General features: G+C 36.7%; 1 protein-coding gene across 1 annotated transcript in view; it reads left to right on the top strand.

Annotated features, from left to right (window-relative positions):
- Nucleotides 1-18557, top strand: part of Pi4KIIIalpha (phosphatidylinositol 4-kinase III alpha) — a 140500-nt gene that overhangs the window by 106090 nt on the left and 15853 nt on the right. The window contains exons 28-38 of the mRNA XM_081767994.1: nucleotides 87-268; nucleotides 906-1038; nucleotides 1954-2133; nucleotides 3263-3383; nucleotides 4939-5082; nucleotides 8502-8631; nucleotides 9312-9468; nucleotides 11516-11641; nucleotides 15520-15642; nucleotides 16145-16268; nucleotides 18157-18316. Coding sequence (XP_081624120.1) covers nucleotides 87-268; nucleotides 906-1038; nucleotides 1954-2133; nucleotides 3263-3383; nucleotides 4939-5082; nucleotides 8502-8631; nucleotides 9312-9468; nucleotides 11516-11641; nucleotides 15520-15642; nucleotides 16145-16268; nucleotides 18157-18316 — 1580 coding nt within the window. The remainder of the gene's footprint in view (nucleotides 1-86; nucleotides 269-905; nucleotides 1039-1953; nucleotides 2134-3262; nucleotides 3384-4938; nucleotides 5083-8501; nucleotides 8632-9311; nucleotides 9469-11515; nucleotides 11642-15519; nucleotides 15643-16144; nucleotides 16269-18156; nucleotides 18317-18557) is intronic.

Here is an 18557-nt window from a genome sequence, read left to right as displayed (position 1 = left end):
TCAACGGTGTTACAGTTTTGATTGAGTAATTATTAAAATCTTTTATTTCCTGTTTAATTAATTACCTTTTTGTATCTTTTTGACAGGCTGTGGAGATAGAGTTTCTTGTAACTTGGCACAATCCAATGTCTTTACCTGAATACCAAATCCCCGGAGAAGACAGCATAGCAGCTTGGAGATCGAAACCTACTTCAGATCGTGTATGGAGAGATAACGTGAGGTTGGCGTGGGATATTAGTCCGGCATTAGCTGTGTTTCTTCCAATGAGGTAAACCCCACTTAACAATTGTAGCTGTATATTTGACATTTATCTTAAAATATTGTCATTTAAAAAGCCGGAGAAATATAAGTAGAGATAAAAGTTAGATAACGTTAAAGAAATATATAATGATAATTCAAGCCGAGAACCTGTCAAGCTACAATTAAAACTACGGATTTGGGTGATTATCTTAGTGAAAAGGAGGCACGATGGGTCAGTGGTGCGTGGGGTCTCTGGTCCAACCTCAGCTTGCGACAAGTGGACTTTGTGGTGGACAAACACCATGATCGTTGTTTCCTTGGGGTTCTCCCGTTTCCTTCCTCTTTCTTCATTCCACCATTTCATTTATTTCTCATCATCACCATCTCCTTTAGCCTAACCGCAATAACCATGGGACGTAAAAATCAAAGATTTCATTTCATTTCCTTTTCTGATGACGCCTGAGACTAATGTTGAAGTTGCCGTACCAATCACTATGATTTCCGCCAACTTGGCTACTGGAGAACTAGTGCCTTCTCCCAGAACACTCTTTGTCTGGCTACACTATTTAGACCAATTCGGTAGGGGCTATAATTAGTTACATAAGTGAAAGACTGAAACGTTATTTGTTATGTGTAATTCGTGTTTTTTCCTTTTCATTTTTAAGGATGAAGAATGTGGATGCTGTTACTCAAGAAGTGTGTCGACAGGTTAGATTAAATCCCTTGGCAGTATCTCACATTCCAGAAGCTCTGCAATACTTTATCACAACAGACACCATCCTTACAGATAATCCAGAGGTGAGAATGACGACATAATACAATGAGTAACAAAACAATTGTGTTACTTCTTTTGTAAGTTACTTCAAAAATGAGTTCAGGAAAAGGACACCATTTTTTGTGTAATGTGATTAGAGCACAATTGTTTTGTTACTCATTGTATTATGTCGCCAAAGTAAATAAGAAGAATTTATTGTTCACATCAGAAAACTAGTTCTTTGCTCTAGTTTTCAACATAGTTTCCATAAGCATTCAAGCACTTATCATATTTCTGCACTAGCTTAGAAAGTCCATCAGCATAAAAATCTCCCGCTTGTGCCTTGAGCTACCCTGTAACCGCATCTTTGAGCTTCTCATCATCAAAGCACTGAGATTGTATAACACAGTCCTGGAAGTTTGTGGAAATTCATCGGAAATGTCCGAGATTGTGAAATGTCGATTTTCACAAACTTCTCCATCAATTTTCTCAACGAGTTCATCATTGACCATTCATGAGTTCATAGTCTTCAACATGTATTTTCTTACGTTACTACAAATATAAAATTAGGGATATTTTAATTAAATTTATTTTAAAATATGCTAAAAAAAATCATAAATTTGCTTTCGAAGGAGATAGAAGTAAAGTGGTCCCCATTTAAAAATAGTTTGAGAAACTGATCTGAATAAATAATTTTTGAAGTAGCACTTAAATACTAAGCTTATGTGTCTCTAGTTTGTTCTTGATTTGATTAAAAACTTGCGTTAAGTCAGTGTGTAATGTAACCTTCCATGAAATATAATTGGCACTTTTCCTTTCAATTTCCATCTAGAGTATATGTTTTTGAACAGTATAATTAGTTAGTCGCGATTTTCTTTTCTATTACGTTCAGAGTTAGAGTGAACTTCAATAATATTATTGGCTATCTGATTTATTTTGTATATGTTTTGTGCTTTTAGCTTATGTATATGTTGACGTGGGCTCGAGTGCCTCCTGTGACTGCGTTGGCCTACTTCTCTCGTCAGTATCCGCCTCATCCCATCTCTGCTCAGTACGCAGTGCGATGTCTTAGCAGCTACCCAGCAGATGCTGTACTCTTTTATATCCCTCAGCTAGTGCAAGCAGTTCGACATGATACGGTAAGGAAAACAGCATTCTCATTATTATGTGATTGCATTTAAATAGCCTCGTACTTAATCAGGTTACGGTATTTAAATGACCAAAGACTTCCTTGGCCTGAGTTTCAAGGCTTTCAGTCAAATGACAATAAATATATTGGTGAAATTTTTGCATAACCAACGAAATCTGCTAATACCTGCATATTTTTAATGTTCATTTCCGTGCTTCATGATGGCATATTTGTGGATAATCCTTGCCATATTTCAGTCTTTAAGCTATTGCAATCTGGCATGTTCTATAAACAGAACTTCGGATCTTTTGTTTGCTATTATGTTGAAATCCACTAATAAAATCAGGGAGGTTATTTGTTCAAAGTAGTTGTACGAATGATGGAAAGATGATTGAAAAGCGTTAGGGTGTTTCAAAACAACACCGACAACATTTGGGAGGTGATTGCTAACACTAAGATAAGATAAAAAGTATAGACCAACCTGGGTTCAGAAATCCGTCATTTCGGAGTTATAGGCTGCCGAAAATATGAAAAAAATGAAATTTAAAGGTCCATAGCTCCAATACTGTAGGACCTCCGTAGTCGGGTCAAAACTTCACTTACGAACTAATATGTGCGCTATCCAAGAATACATGTTTGAGAATCCTAAGGTACCCACGCAACAATTTGTATAGAGGGAATTTGGCTACGAGCATATAATTTGAAGTACTCACCAACTTCCTCTGTAAAAATTGTTGAGGAAGCACCACAGGATTCTGAAACATGGATATTTGGATAGATCATATGCTACTTCCTAAGTGAAGTCTTGACACGACTACAGTACGTCCCATAGTATTGGAGCTATGAACCTTTAAAGTTCATTTTTTCATGTTTTCGGCCACCTATAACTCCGAAATGATGGATTTGTGCACCCAGGTTGGTCTATACATTTTGTCTTATTTTGGTGTCAGGATCATCTCCCAAACATTGTCAGTGTTGTTTTGAAACACCGTGTATATATCTAGCAAGTGTGGGCTCGCGCCATGTTAGTACCTGAGTACCGTTTCGAGTTACTGGCTTGAGGAATTAAGAAAATAAACTTTTTTCTATTTGTTTTAGCCAGTTTTTAATTTAATTTAACTTCTTTTTTTCTGTTACAGATGGGTTATGTGATCGAATTTATCAAGTATATTGCAAAGAAATCTCAGGTTGTGGCTCATCAGCTCATTTGGAATATGAACACTAACATGTATCTGGACGAGGAGGGTCACCAGAAGGATGGTATATATATCACTTAATTATTAACACTGATTACTATAATCATTTCATTGCATTGTTACATTATTTCAAAGTCTGTAAGAAATTTTAAATTGTTTCATTTTTACTCATACTAGTATATGTTTGAAAAACAGAAAAATCGGACTGCTGAATTGATGGAGACTTGAAACAAATCTCCCGGAGGCTGGTATCGCGAGTGGTAGGGTTCCCTGGTTTGTTCCCAGATCATGTGAGTTTGTCTAGAACAACATCGTGTCAGTGAGTTCTTCTGTCTCCTCTTAAAATATTCTCATTCTACAAATATTTCTATAATCCTTCATTTTCGTTAATCATCTGTCTCCTTTATCCTGCAAGGCATAAGCTTTATACACTGGGCAGAGGTTTGAACGAAATCATATTCTCACGATGGGGGCCCTGGTGACTTCCCTAATTATCATAGGGTAATGATTAATACCTCGTTGGAACATATATTCCAACGAGGTAACACTTGGGCAATGCCCTCCCTATTTGTAGAAAGAGAAGAAGAAGGAACAAAAGTCCTAACAAATCTGAAATAAATAGAATTTTGGTGGCCCTTGCAACCCTTACAGTCACTCTTCGCTGACAAAATTAGGCTAATGTGTTGGCAATACACTTATGACAATAATATAAAAAATGGTAGCCACTGCTGCAGTACAAAGCGAGATAAAAATTCAGAACAAAATTCTTATAGGAACGCCCTGTATATCCTTTTCGAAGAGCTGTTGCAGACCTTCACGTTGTTGGTCCTGTTGACCTCCCTAATTAATACAGAGTCATGATTCGTACATCGTTGGAAAGCTTACGGAACACAGATTCCAACGAGGTAACAGGCTTCTAAACCAATTCAGTGAAGATGTCTTACATGAAACCGTCCAGAAAATAAATGTAATTTACGTCAAAAAACTGAGACTAAAAAATTGGCCAACTTTACCCCTCCCCTACTATTCCCCATATAAGCAACAAGTACTTTTGCAGGGTATCAGCGTGTAGTGGACTACTTCATTGCTTCACATACCAATTTTTATAACGGTATTCCCAAAAGTGGAATGATACCCAAAAAAACTTATGAAAAAAAAAACAACAACACGAATTTCACCACCCCCCTCCGCCACGGTACCCCTACATACATAAAATGGATATCGGCGGAAAGCTTTATCCTTCAGGAACACATTCAAACCAAAATTATCCCCCTAGGTTAATTAGCAGCTGAGGTATTAAGGTTTAAGCCTTGACGCAGCAGTTACATCCTTCAGCGTTTAAAGGATAAAGACGTGGGACGTAAAACCAGAAATTTAATTTCTCAATCTCTCGACTACTGGGCGTATCCTTTATAAGTTTTTTTTTTTTTTTTTTTTTTTTTTTTTTTTTTTTTTTTTTTTTTTTTTTAACTCCCCGATGGAGTTTGATAGAGTTATAATAAGTAACACAAAGAAGACCGTGTAAGAATCTTTTATTTGATAATTATTTAGCTTAACTTTCAGCATTCACTTGCTCTTCAAATGAATAACAAGCAACATTCTGATGTTCTGTTTTCCAGCTCAGTTGTATGACACTCTGGAGAGTCTAATTAAAACAATAATAGCGTCTTTGTCTGGTCCTGCCAAACAGTTTTACGAGCGAGAATTCGATTTCTTCGGAAAAATAACCAACATATCAGGAGAGATACGTCCATATCCCAAAGGTAATTGTAGTAATTTTTATAAGTTGTTATTGTTAAGTTATTTTTATCGTATTTTTGGTTTGATCCATAATCATACTGCTTGTTTAGCCATTTCCTTATAGGAGGGATAATCAGAAACTAAGGTTACAAGGGCGATATTTCTGGAGTTACTTCTCTTATAGAGAAATGAGGAGTGTGCGGTAATTTTAATGCCTGGAGTTGGCAACTATGCAGTTTCATCTACCCGCCACCTATGGCGCTAGTTGTAGATAAACACAAATGGCGACTCGTTTGGAAAACTGGTCTCTCGAAGAAGTCCGCTCAGTTATTCAGTTCCTGTGGGCGAAACATGTAACCGCGGCTGAAATTCACCGGCAGCTGGTAGAAGTCTACGAAGAGACTATAATGTCTCGTCAGCTGTCACACATTGGTGTGGAAAGTTTTCAACTGGTGGAGAAAACGTCAGCGACGAGCAGAGCAACCCAGAAGACGACGACGCTGCTAAAGTAGTTTCGCTGAGACATCGTCGACCACCCTCTCTACAGCCCGGACCTCGCACCAAGCGATTTTCATATGTTTCGGCACTTGAAGGATTACTACGGAGGCCGTCGCTTCGCTTCAGACGAGGAGGTGAAGCACTTCGTGACAACGTTGGCTGAACACGCAAAGACAGAATTTTTACCAGGAGGGAATCGTCAAGCTCATCTCACGATGCGACAAGTTCTTTAACCAATATGGGGACTGCAGAGAAAAATAACCTAATGTGTATATACTGTCTGTTGGCTTATTGGTTGTATGAAATAATATATATACGTTTCACTGCAGGCTTGGTAACCTTACTTTCTGATCACTATTTGTATGTTTACATTTCGGTTCGCAAGAATGTTTCCTTTTCTAGCCGTTGAAAGAATAAGAATCCATTTTTTTTATATTTCACTATTTCTACCTTCATTCCTACTGAAATCGAGGATTAGCCAATTATACAAACAAAACTACATCAGAAGACGGTAAACAATCTCAGTTTGTGTATGAAATCCAAGAAGAATCTTTCCATTTAGCATCTGCGTGCAGAAATCTGGTTAAATAATTAGGATTTCGTTTGAGTAACTATCTCTATGCTATGAAACTATGAAAATACACTTCCGCCTGACCGACGTCCGGGAAACACATACAGGTGTAATTTTCCGTAATAACTGATCTTTTGTTCTTTCAACTTTGTTTTCCTAAGATTTATTGCTTAAGAGTCTGACCTACTAAAAGTAATACAAAATTTACCATTTTTCTTTTCTTGTTTTTCAGAAGTGAGAGAAGATAATGAAATGCAACTTACCACAATCATAGATAGTCTTATTCTATAACAAAATACGAACCTCAAGAATTTTTAGTGTTGAATTAGTGTTAATTTTTAGTGAAATTACAGTGTTGCCACAATAACATTTCCCCCCAACATCCTAAGTTAAGGCAGCGACTTGAGGAACGAACTCAACTGCATTTGATTACCTATCATGTTGTCTTGGAATCCTGTGAACTATTATTTTAAATAATAGTTGTATTTAACCAGCCTGTTCTATACTTTTTGTCTTATCTTGGTGTCTGGAATCACCTCCCAAACGTTATCGGTGTTGTTTTGAAACACCCCGTATTTAAGAAATTGTATGTAACACGGTGTTAATTGATAAATTAGTGTGACTTGTGCATGCTCCTGTTTGCTTTATTATCGTTCATCTTTACACTCTGTATTACCAAGAAAGTATTAACTATGTTACAACGTTAATCATGACAGTTACGGACTCTAAAGAACCATAGAAATGTAGCAGATGGATCAGTGTTTTCACTGTTGGGAGACAAAGGTCAGATTCTATTGTGCCTGTTTCCTTAGTTCTTACTTCAGCTTGATCTTCCTGGTCTGTTTACCTTGTTATTCAACTTGTGGTGTCGCGCGTTATAAAAGTGTGTCAGGTGCGTAATTTTCGTGTAGATCGTGGCACTGTGAATCGTATTGTACGGAAATATGCGGCACAGATTTCTGGGCCCACCACAGCGACGCGAGCAGCTAGAACCGTTTCCCGAAAGGTTCATGATTGTGGTCGTTTTTCGTACAGGGCAAACTGCGGCTCCAAAAGGTGGAGCAAACCGTCATAATCAATGCTGCGTACTACCAGACTCACATCCTGACTGAAATGTACCAGCATAAAATCTGAGCATTATACGAACAAGACTTGAATTAGGTTGAACTGCACCAAGACACACGGCGAAAACATCGCTGGAATTCCATCCCTGTATGGAACAAGAAACTGGAATTTCGGGAATTCCCTTCTCTGACATCCCTCTCAAGAGTTATAACGTTCACTCCATAAGATGGTAATCCAAATAGAGCAAACATTACATTAGATAGTCGTAAATAGGACGTTTGCTCGAGCGTTGACGATGAAACAAGTTATTATAAGTAATAGCACCTTTCAACGCCAACTACACATAAGCAAAAAATTCTAAATACAACCTTTAAAAACACCAAAGATTCAGCATCATATTTTTCGAAAGACAATAAACACCACAAACAATGAGTAAAAATTATTTTCAGTACCGTGCAACTAAATGGATGGCCACGAGGCTTGAGGACCCAACAGGCAAATCACAATCAATACTCACAAATAGACTTAAAATTTTAATAATTAAAATATATTCACATTGTCTTACACTAGGTAAATGGAATTATGACAGAAATACTTACTGATGCATTTTATCTTGTGTAATATACAGTGATGTATAGATGTTGGGTTACATAATAATATGATTGAATTCTGCAGCAGTGGACGTAGGTTGTTACATATCTATCTGTTCGGCGCCAAGTAATGCTGCCTACCGCCAAATCTCTTTACTCTCGCTGTTCGCGTGAGTTTCTCGTGTTGGGTGACGTAAGAGCGGACAGAGCTGTGATTGGCTGGAGAAGCGCTGGCCAAGGTCAAGCCAGCCGCCTGCATCCCCTGAGCGAGAAAACAGACACATAGAAACGTCGTTTGCTTGCAAGTGACAGTTCTTTAAAAAATAAAAGAGAATTAAACTGCTTGAGCTGCATACAGCCAAAATAATGTACAAATGAGTTTATGACAGAGTTCAGATGCCACTTTCGGATTCCTTAAGCGGCGCCTGTCCCATCGTTGAGTCCGCACCATCACCGGCCTGTGGAAAGCGTGTTAAGAGGAGTGGGATGTAAGAGCCATGATTCAGCTGCAACGAAGTCTTCTACAATGGAAACTCCGATGCCGAGCAATTGTCAGTATAAGTGGCTTACAGATCGAACACAACCGGTAGTGGAAACATGACATGTCCTAGGTAAGAAGCTGATTCAAATTCTGCTCAGTTAAGAGAATCGTCTTCTGTATTTCATCGGTGAGATAAATAATTTTTGTCAATATCCTAAATTAATTCGTTGATTTTAGGTCCTGAGAGAAAGCGAGCGTGTTTGGAAGCTCTGAGCAAGATCCAGGTACAGCCTGGTTGTTATTTGCCTTCAAACCCTGAAGCAATGGTTATTGACATTGATTACTCAAGTGGTACTCCCATGCAAAGGTAATTATATCTATCTCTCTGTCTCTTACAGCATGGATAAAAGATGTCCTTTTTAGCTTCAGACTTGTATTAGTCACTTTTATCCTTTTGTCTTTGAGTTATTTTTAAGAATTTTCACTTACAAGAGCCAGAATTGTGTTTTGGAGGATGTTATGGCATGTTTTCTATAAACTTATATCTTGGCCTCATTTGTAGGTAAATTGTTAACACCACTGCTGACAGTGTGGAATATTCAAGTAAATGTTTACATTATATAGTAAATACTTATCCAACTTATTACGAAGTACTGCAACTGTAGTGTTTGTGTTCATTTTTCTTTTGTGTGTTGGATTGGTTTGTCGCAGGAGAGGGTTTTCTTTCTGCTACGATAAACCTGATTTCATAAATCATTTAAAGAACTAGTTATAAGAAATTGCCATCTGAAGTTGTATGCAAATGTGACTGAGTGGAAAAGAATAATAATACAAGAAGTATAAAAGAACTTACAATTTGGATAGTTTTGTGGGTAATGGAAGACAGAGTACATTCTGAACTTAACCTTGTAGTAGAGAAAAAAGTACAAGAGCAATTACTTACAAAGATTTCTTCCTTTCCTTATAGGAAATAAGTCATTAAATTGATATATATATTATATTGATATTATAGAACGTTGAAGTGTGTTATTGTGTCCTTTATTCCAGTGCTGCAAAGGCTCCATTCTTGGCGCGCTTCCGAGTAAAGAAATGTGGTATCAATGAGCTTGAACAAATAGCGTTAGCGGTATCTCAGCAGTCCGCATTACCACCTGCAAAACTAGATAATCTTGGACTCGAATTGTGGCAGGCAGCTATATTTAAGGTAAAATTATGTCTTTTTCTCTTAATAACGAAAATAATGTTATATAACTGTATTGTATGTTTGTTTTTAATGTAGAAATGCTGCAGAACAATGAGCATAGAAGTGCTCGTGAGAGACCTGGATTCAATTCCCGGCAGGAGCACTGTGAATTGGGTTCCACGTTAAAGTGAGCTTAAAGGAGCGCTAATCACAACAGATGGCTGCACGCATCGCTTTCTGTTTAATGCATTTCGTAGGAAACGGCAGTATTCAAAATGGTTGAATCAGATTGAGATAGGGAGCGACAGTATTCAAAATAGTTGAATCAGTTGAGATAGGGAGCGACAGTATTCAAATGGTTGAATCAGATTGAGATAGGGAGTGACAATATTCAAAATGGTTGAATCAGATTGAGATAGGGAGTGACAGTATTCAAAATGGTTGAATCAGATTGAGATAGAGAGTGACAGTATTCAAAATAGTTGAAGCAGCTTGAGAAATGAATACTTTGTCCAAAAACAAACTGGATCAATAATTAGAGAATATTCCTGGTATTTTCGTGATATTTTGTTTCTTTAATTGTTGAGTGCTTTGAGTTGAGTTGTTGGAAACTACTCGTGTAGATTAAAATTAAGTGCTCTGTAGAATGAGTAAAACGAATACTAAACTCTAATACAGCCAACCAACAGAAATCCAAGAATTTCGAGGAGATCGTTGTTTGTTTATTTTTGAGCGTTAATCCTCACGGTGTATCCTTTAGGCTACAGGAGACAATGAAAAACAAATGCTAAGAGTAAAATACATGTATTGTATGTTTGTTTCACGACCTGAACTGGATTCGTACTCGCGATAGGTAAATCTTGCAATCGCAAGCTTGAAGTTTATATCATTGTACCTTACCAACCGCTGAAAGCATGTTGTTATTTCGTAATCGTAACATATGTTATTGTCAGTTCCGAAATTCAGGAATTATAATTCGGGGAGTCCACGAAGAATAAATACTACATTCTTTCTGTTTGTTTTTCATATAACATGTAAAAGTGAGTTATTTTATTAAAACAATTTTATGTAGTAAATAGAACAGTGAGTCGTGAGTTCTGCTCGCTCTGGTGGCTCAGTGGTTCACTTCTGGCGCGTGAGTTCCCTAGTTTGACCCTCCAAGTGGGCTTTATGATGGACAAATGCTATGTGCGTGGGTTTTCTCAGGGTTTGCCCATCTCGTCCTACTTACCATATTCCACATTTCATTCACTATCATCATCATCACTGTCTCCCTTAGCCTTGGAGCATAATCGAAGGGCGTTAAACTAAAATAAATAAGTTTTGCAATATTGACGAATGCTTACCCTTTCACGCGGTATGTATGTCACGTAACCAAAGCAGTTCAACGGTACTTGCTAGCGGGTATACTTGATGGTAATCTGTACCTGAAAGATTGTGTAATGCTGTGTTTCATGTGTGATGACAGCCGCAAATATGAATGTGCAACATAATCTAATTCGAGAACTTTTGCTTTAGGAGATCGAACCGGACCATATTGCCGTGGAAGCAACCCAGTAAAGGAGCAGCGGATCACAGCATAGAAACAAGATAGTTTAAGAAATTTCACTGGAATTCCAAGATATCTCGCTGATCAGCCAAGTCCAAATAGGCCGAAAACGGCGTATTCCTAGGTCGTGTCCTAAGTCGTAGAGGCAAATCCGACGGCTACCACCTGGAAGGTTATCAAGTGAGCTCGGTATCTTAAAAAGTCCATTGTTACTGGGCATCTTCGTGAGCTCGTCGATAGCATACAGAGTTGCCAAATTGTTCTCCACGAATTGATTCTGGTTCAAGCACAGAGGCAAAATGTCACCTATGTTGGGTACCTTTAAGGAGTAGGACCAGCTAGAGGGATTCATTGCAGTCATTTGAACGGATGTAGGATTGTTGGTTGTTTAGGATTCCAATATGAGTTGTCTTCTTAGGGTGTATCCAGAAATTTGTTAAGCAAAAGTAAGCACTAAGTTATATTGATACTTTTGATGAATTTTTAAACCATTATTGATACATATTTCTTTCCTGATAGGTTGGAGATGACGTAAGACAAGATATGCTTGCTCTACAAGTAATCGGAATCTTTAAAAATATTTTCCAGCAAGTTGGATTGAATCTGTATTTGTTTCCTTATCGAGTTGTGGCAACAGCACCCGGAGTAAGTATAGTTTTCTTTTAAAGCTTTCTTTATAATCATTTTCTTTAAATTATAATTTTTAAAAGTTTATGTAGTTCAGGTTTTCAATCTATTAGATATTTTATACAAGCTGTGCCCATGCGTTTCCCTGGTCAAAAGTAAAACTTACTTAGATTTTTTAATTAGTTATGTTTGTCCCGTAACGGCAGCTCTTTTGTTTGTTCTTGTTCGTTGTTAATTCTCCTTGGAAATGAAAGCGACCAGGAATATGTAGTCTCTTGAACAAGATGGTGGACTCTAATGAAATAGATGGGATTCTTTGCACACTGACTATCTTGCCCTGAAAATTGTCCTGAATCTAATGTTTATCAGGTGTTTAAACTTTTAAAACAGAGAAAAAGAAACAGAAGGAAACCACATGAAAGGCAGTAATGAAAACTTCCATTGTTGCATCAGCTTGAAGTTCTCTTGATTTTTCATTGGAATTCAGTGGAAACTTTAGTGGGCAGTTGTTTCAGGTAATGATAATTCGGTTACCAAAGTAAAATGATAACAACCATGTAGTTTAAGGTGTGTTATTACATCACAAATTACGTGGGTTCGAATTTAGTAGTGTCAACATTGATGTAAATACGAAACAAAATGGATCTAGGTATTGTTTCATCTAGCGCATGTTTGTTGATGCATTATCTATCTCACAGTAAATAGACTTGCGTTGTATTGCAATGCGCAGGTGTTGTGACGATAACAAGATAGGGAGCAGTTCTAAACACTTGCGTATTGAGTATTCATCATGTTTAGAAAACAGGGACATCAAACTCCGTTGAAAATTGAATGTAACGGTTGCCATACAGCAAGACAATCCCATGAAGGTCTTCGTGAGGTGTATGGGGATACGATGTTACCATACTGAACAGTGGCGTGGTGGGCTGAAGCTTTCCAGGAGGGTCGTAAAATCACGTTCGGTCAGGTTGTACCTCTGTCAGTGAAGAGCAAGTGCAGTCTGTTAACGTGCTACTAGACACACTTCAACATTAGACAGTTGTATGTGATAATACGATCTCACGAGATACCTTACACATTTTACAAAACACAATACACAGCTGTTTAGACAGCCATCTGACTCACTATTATTTTCTCGTCACAGTACCTGCTCAGTGCGTCGGAAGGGCGAGTCAATTTACTGTGAGGTAGGTAAGGCATCAACTAACATGTGCTAGATGAAAAGTATTCAGTTCCGTTTCATTTCGTATTTCCAGTATTGCCACTATTAAATTTCCAATCCACGTATAAGCTTCTGTTCAGCTCTCTTACAATGACTTCTTTTCACAAACTCTGATTATTTCAATTCTGTTTATATAGAAGATTAAGATTGTTGTGTAAAGATTCCATCAGAACTCCTTAGTGGTCAAATAGGTAATGCTTCCGCCTTGAACGGAAAGAGAGTTTCAAACCATGTATTGTTAAATGGAGTAAATGAAATGAGATAAATGAAATTTCCAATGAGAGCTCGTGGATTTTGCATCCCACATTAAACTTTATCATATACAAATCCTGAGTGCTCGAAAAGTCGCTAAAGTGCTCAACCAATCCAAAATTAAACACTAAAAAAGGGAATCAAGGTAAGAAATGGAATACCATTATCTCAGATTACATCAACAAAAATTTAATAACCGAATTTTGGTTTTACATTTATTTATTGTTAAAAATAAAATCAATGATTTGTTAGATTATAAATGTCTTTGTTACACCGAATTTTCTGTGTGAAAATTTCGAAGAATTCTGACTATTACTCATATTAATAATCACAAATACGCATGGATACAGGATATGGCAACATTATACTAATTTGGTTTGTATAGTGCATAGGTAGGAGACCGAAAAATTTACGAAGAACAGGACAAAACCCTTTCATTTACCTGCAAAAGAGAAAAAAAAATGTAATAGGTATAATCTTTTAGTGTTAAGTTACTTACACTAAGCTTAATACATAAAAAAAAGGGAAGATGTCAGGGGTGTATACCAAGGTTTTCTTGGGTGGGCCCATGAGATTTTAAGTTGGCCGGACTTTTACTTACTAAAAGCGAACTGAAAGTCTTTGTTTCAGGATGTGAAAACATTAATAAGTCGTCATGCGGAGACTGCATACATATTATTATTATTTGCAGTTGAAACACGGGCTTTCACACTGGAAACATGGAATTACAGGTTGTAGAAAATGTGCCAATAAACTATTCATCAGGGAAGAAAAATAATGCAAAACCACGCTCAGGGATTCAAACTATTATTCTACTTACAAATTCCTGTAATTACTGAACTTTCTTTAAACGTCGAAGCTTTCAACTCTCCTCTGGTGACGGGGGTTAAAAACAGGGAGAAAAGAATAGGAATATAAAGGAATAAAAATGAAACGGATTTACCAAGAAAAGACCTGTATTGTACGGAAACACGTTGTCAAGTACGCCAGTGATCTTTAGATGCACGGCTCTTCCCTTGGTAAATCCGTTCCATTTTTATTCCTTGATGTTTCTATTCTTTTTTCTTCCCCGGGGTCGAGGTGGCTCAGTAGTAGAGCGTTCACCTCTGATACATGGAGTTCTTGGTTCGATCCCAGCTTGCGCCAAGTGAGCTTTGTAGTGTACAAACGCTGTGTGCGTAGCTTTTCTCGGGATTCTCCCGTTTCCTCCCTTTTTCTTCATTCCACCATTTCATTCATTTCTCATCATCACCGTCTCTTTTAGCCTAGTCGACATAACCGTGGGACTTAATATTTAAAGATTTCATTTAATTGCTTTTTTACCTGTTTTTAACCACTGTGACAAGATTCCAGAGGAGAGTTGAAAACTGGGAAGTTTAAAGAAAATTCAGAGAATTGTAGGAATCTGTAAGAAGAATGGAAGAGAAATAGTTTTAGAAAGTTCATTTGTGTGTGTTAGCCTTTATATGCGAAAAATGGTAAAAAGTTTTAAAAGAATCATACTCGGACATAGTAATAATAGTGTAGTAATAAAATCGCAACTGTGTACATCTAGTTAAGTAAATGAGAGTGCCAAAGTTGATGATTATTCAAGTAGAGGTATAGGGTAAAGGACTGACTCAACTCAAGTCCTCCTCACTTTAGTATAGTGATACTGAAATAGATTCTACCTTAATGTAGCACGTTCCGTTTGTGATTCTCGATGTTGCAACTTTATCACTAACAAGCATTATATTAATATTAAAAAAATAAATTTAAAAATTTTTAAAAGCTTCCCATAAGCTCTATCTCTATCTTCTCGATAGCGGAAACTCGATAAAGTTTCCGTAATATTGGATGTTATTTCCTTAGGAATACAGAAAGGTGAATGCTGACGTTAATAGAAACTCCATCTTGTAAAGTTAAGGCCCTAATACTATTTTGCTACTGAGTTAGAGAAATAAATACACCGATTTTGGTGAGTTTTCTGTGTTATATCATTATAATGTTTCGTAGTGTTAAATGCCAGGTTAACATTGATTGTTAACATGAAAACTTTACATGATTACTTTTCCTCCAAAGGCGAAGGATGCACTACATACAGTTAGTGTTCTTAATTTTTTTATTTAGTTTGTTTTGTTTTTGTCTGAAACTAAGATCAGAGCTCATTGGTTCTTATCCCACGTTAAGCTGAAGGGCCATGACTCATCTAGCCCCAGTGCTGAGGGACGCTATACCTCAACTCAACCGACCAGACAAATTCTATCAGGCCTTGCTTCCATATTGTACTAAAACACAATAACACACTGAGCAAGGCTATGTGATCATATATATATATAAGGAAATGTAAATGGTTGTTCAGTTATTTGTTTTCTGTGTTATTTGTTATTTGTTTACTCAAGATAATATTAAAAAATGTCTCTCTTTCATTATTCTGTTACAGTGTGGTGTTATTGAATGTGTTCCAAACGCCAAATCTCGGGACCAGCTGGGACGGCAAACCGATATTGGAATGTATGAATATTTCATCAAGAAATATGGTGATGAAACTACAAAGGAATTTCAGGTAATCAATATTTCATATACAAGGAAATGTCTACTAGTATTACAGAGAACAATATACCCTTCTTTGTGCATGTTCTATATTGAATTATATTTATATTTATTAGTATTCCCCGAATGAAAAATTCCTTATATACCAAACTTGGAGCCTTTATGTGAAACGGTTTTAAAGAAACATGTAATAATAATAAACCCTCCTCCATACTCTTTTGAGGTGATATTTGCATAGTTCTTGCAATTGAGTGAGATATTTGTATGGAGAAAGTCTCCATATTTTAATTTGGCAGTTTCTTTAGTAGTTAGAAAGTAATTACAAATAACCTTTTTTTTTTTTTTTTTTTTTTTTTTTTAATGATCAGAAAGAATATAACCTGATTCGTTTTCCCCTATGCGTGTCGTTGCTGTAGCAATCCCTAGATTTCTCTGGCAACTTAATATGTATCAAAATCACCCAATTATTTACGCAAGTGTCTAAAATTGTCTTTGTTTTCCATACTTAAATCCAGAATGCTCGAAGGAACTTTGTGAAATCCATGGCCGCTTACAGCGTAATCGGCTTTCTGCTCCAGATTAAGGACAGACACAATGGAAACATCATGCTCGACACAGAAGGACATATAATTCACATTGGTAAGTTGTACCTATCATTAATAACAAAAAGAGTCAACATATTATTTAAGATTAAGTACAAACTTACATAGAAAAAATAAGGTGACCAGACGTACTGGTTTCTAGTACAGTACTGTTTTCTAAAGATCTGTCCTGCGTGTTGCGAAGACGCCTAGAAAATCGAGAAATGTCCTTGTTTTTCAAAATGTCCTAAGTTAATTTATTTGCAACATTTTAATACTTCATCCTTTATTCACAACATTTTGAAACACAGGTATTCTTTTTTTAAATGATGAACCGCCGTGTTTTTTAACATTCCTCAATAGATTAGGAAGGAGAACAATCAACAAAACATTGTTTTGCAATACATTATTTTACTGAGAAGGGCTTATTAGATGTTGGTAAATTAGGAAAGATTTCTTAGAGTTACGATAGTGATGCTAACAAAAATGAATGACTAACTTAGGTTAACGTTAAATGAAATAAGAATATGCATATTGCCTACGCAGTAAACTATTGTATACTATTATATTTGTGTCCTAATTTTCGTTTGTCAGAATTTGGTCATAAAAAATAAAAAAAGGAAAGTAATGTTTCAGGTTTATTTCCTATGTTTATACTGTATAGGCTAAAGGAAACGGTGATGATGACTATGAATAAAATAGTAGAATGAGAAAATGAGAGAACCCCGAAAAAACCACACACAAAGCCCACTTAGCACGAGCTGGGGTCGAACCAAGAACTCCAAGCACCAGAGGTGAAAGCACCCGGCCCCAGCTTACATAGAAATATGAGTTGAATAACGGTTAGCATTTCTAAGGTTTACTTTGAAGGCTATATAGATAGATTTTTTTAAAATGAAAATGTTATCTCAAAAATCTTCGTATTGTTATGTCCTTTTACTGCACATCGTCTTTTGTAAATTGTGTATTGAAGTTTAGCATTACATTTTAGCATCTAAGCTACATGAGACATATACCTACAGTTTAAGATAAAATCCAGATTACTGTAATCCTTTTGAATTTTTCAAGATTCTCCCACCGGGAATCGAACCTGAGACCTCATGCACCAAAGGTGGGCGCGCTAGCCACTAGATCAGCGTGAGGGGGCAGTTGGTGGAATGAGAATGTAGGAGAAAACGAGATAATCCCGAAAAAAAACTAGACACAATACTATCATAATACTTATAGTTTTCATTCGCAGTTTACAGGGTCCCATCCCAACCAGTGAGGGCAACATAGCCCGTCTTCGTAAGATACGAATAAATGATAAGAGAATAGTGGTGTTTGAATTTTATATATATATATATATATATATATATATATAATATAAAATATTGGAATTTTTCAAATTGAATCAGCCGTTTGGGCTCTGAAATGTCCATGCCAGTGGCGTCACTAACAAGAAGAGAGAGGGATGTAATTATGAAAACTCGTACCATCCTTTAAAAAGTAGGTCTCAATCTTATGTATCCTTGAAGTTGAAAAGGATGTTAAACTGTAATCGCAAGACCAAAAGATCGAAAACGCCGGCTATTTAAGATTATAGCATTTTGTAATTACTTGGGAAAACGTTCTGTCAGATGTTAATATTTTTGCTTGTGTTAATGGAATTTTAATATTATGAAATACATAGATATGTGTGGTAGAGTTCTATAAACATCTGAATGTTAAATTCTCATTCTCCTATTCATAGTTGAGATCAAAGATAATAGTTTAACTATCAACAGAATATTTCGTATTCTAGCTATTTTTACAGTTAATTATATGCATCTTTAAATCAGTATATTTTTGTCTTTGCTTAGTTAAATAAAAATGATGATGCATGAGAGTTGAACCAAATGAATGATTCGTCAATTTTGATTTCCGTATGTTTATCTGTAACATTATGTTGACTTGGTTTTCCGTAGATTTTGGCTTTATGTTCGAAAGCTCTCCAGGTGGAAACTTAGGTTTCGAACCTGACATCAAGTTAACGGATGAGATGGTGATGATCATGGGAGGGAAAATGGAAGCAGCTCCTTTCCGCTGGTTCATGGAACTTTGCGTACAAGCATTCCTTGCTGTTAGGTGAGTATCATTCACATTTTTAATCGGCAACTAAGGTACCACATATTATTACAGAGTATGTCCAAAAAGTAACCAGAGTGACTATGGCGCGTTGCGCAGACGCAATGGGTGGGAAGACTTAAGAGAAGGGAAGTGAGGTGTCTTAGTACAGGGTATCTAGTGGTCAGGAAAGTCAGAGAAAACTAAGGGAAAATGGTGCAGGTCAAGGAAGTTCAGGGAAAAGACTGAAAACCCGGGAAAG

This window comes from Thermobia domestica, chromosome 8 (assembly GCF_964235325.1).
Source record: "Thermobia domestica chromosome 8, izTheDome1.hap1.1, whole genome shotgun sequence".
NCBI classification, from domain to species: Eukaryota; Metazoa; Arthropoda; class Insecta; order Zygentoma; family Lepismatidae; genus Thermobia; species Thermobia domestica.
The sequence above is the reverse complement of the archived record's forward strand: the minus strand, read 5'-3'. Positions and strand labels throughout refer to the sequence as shown.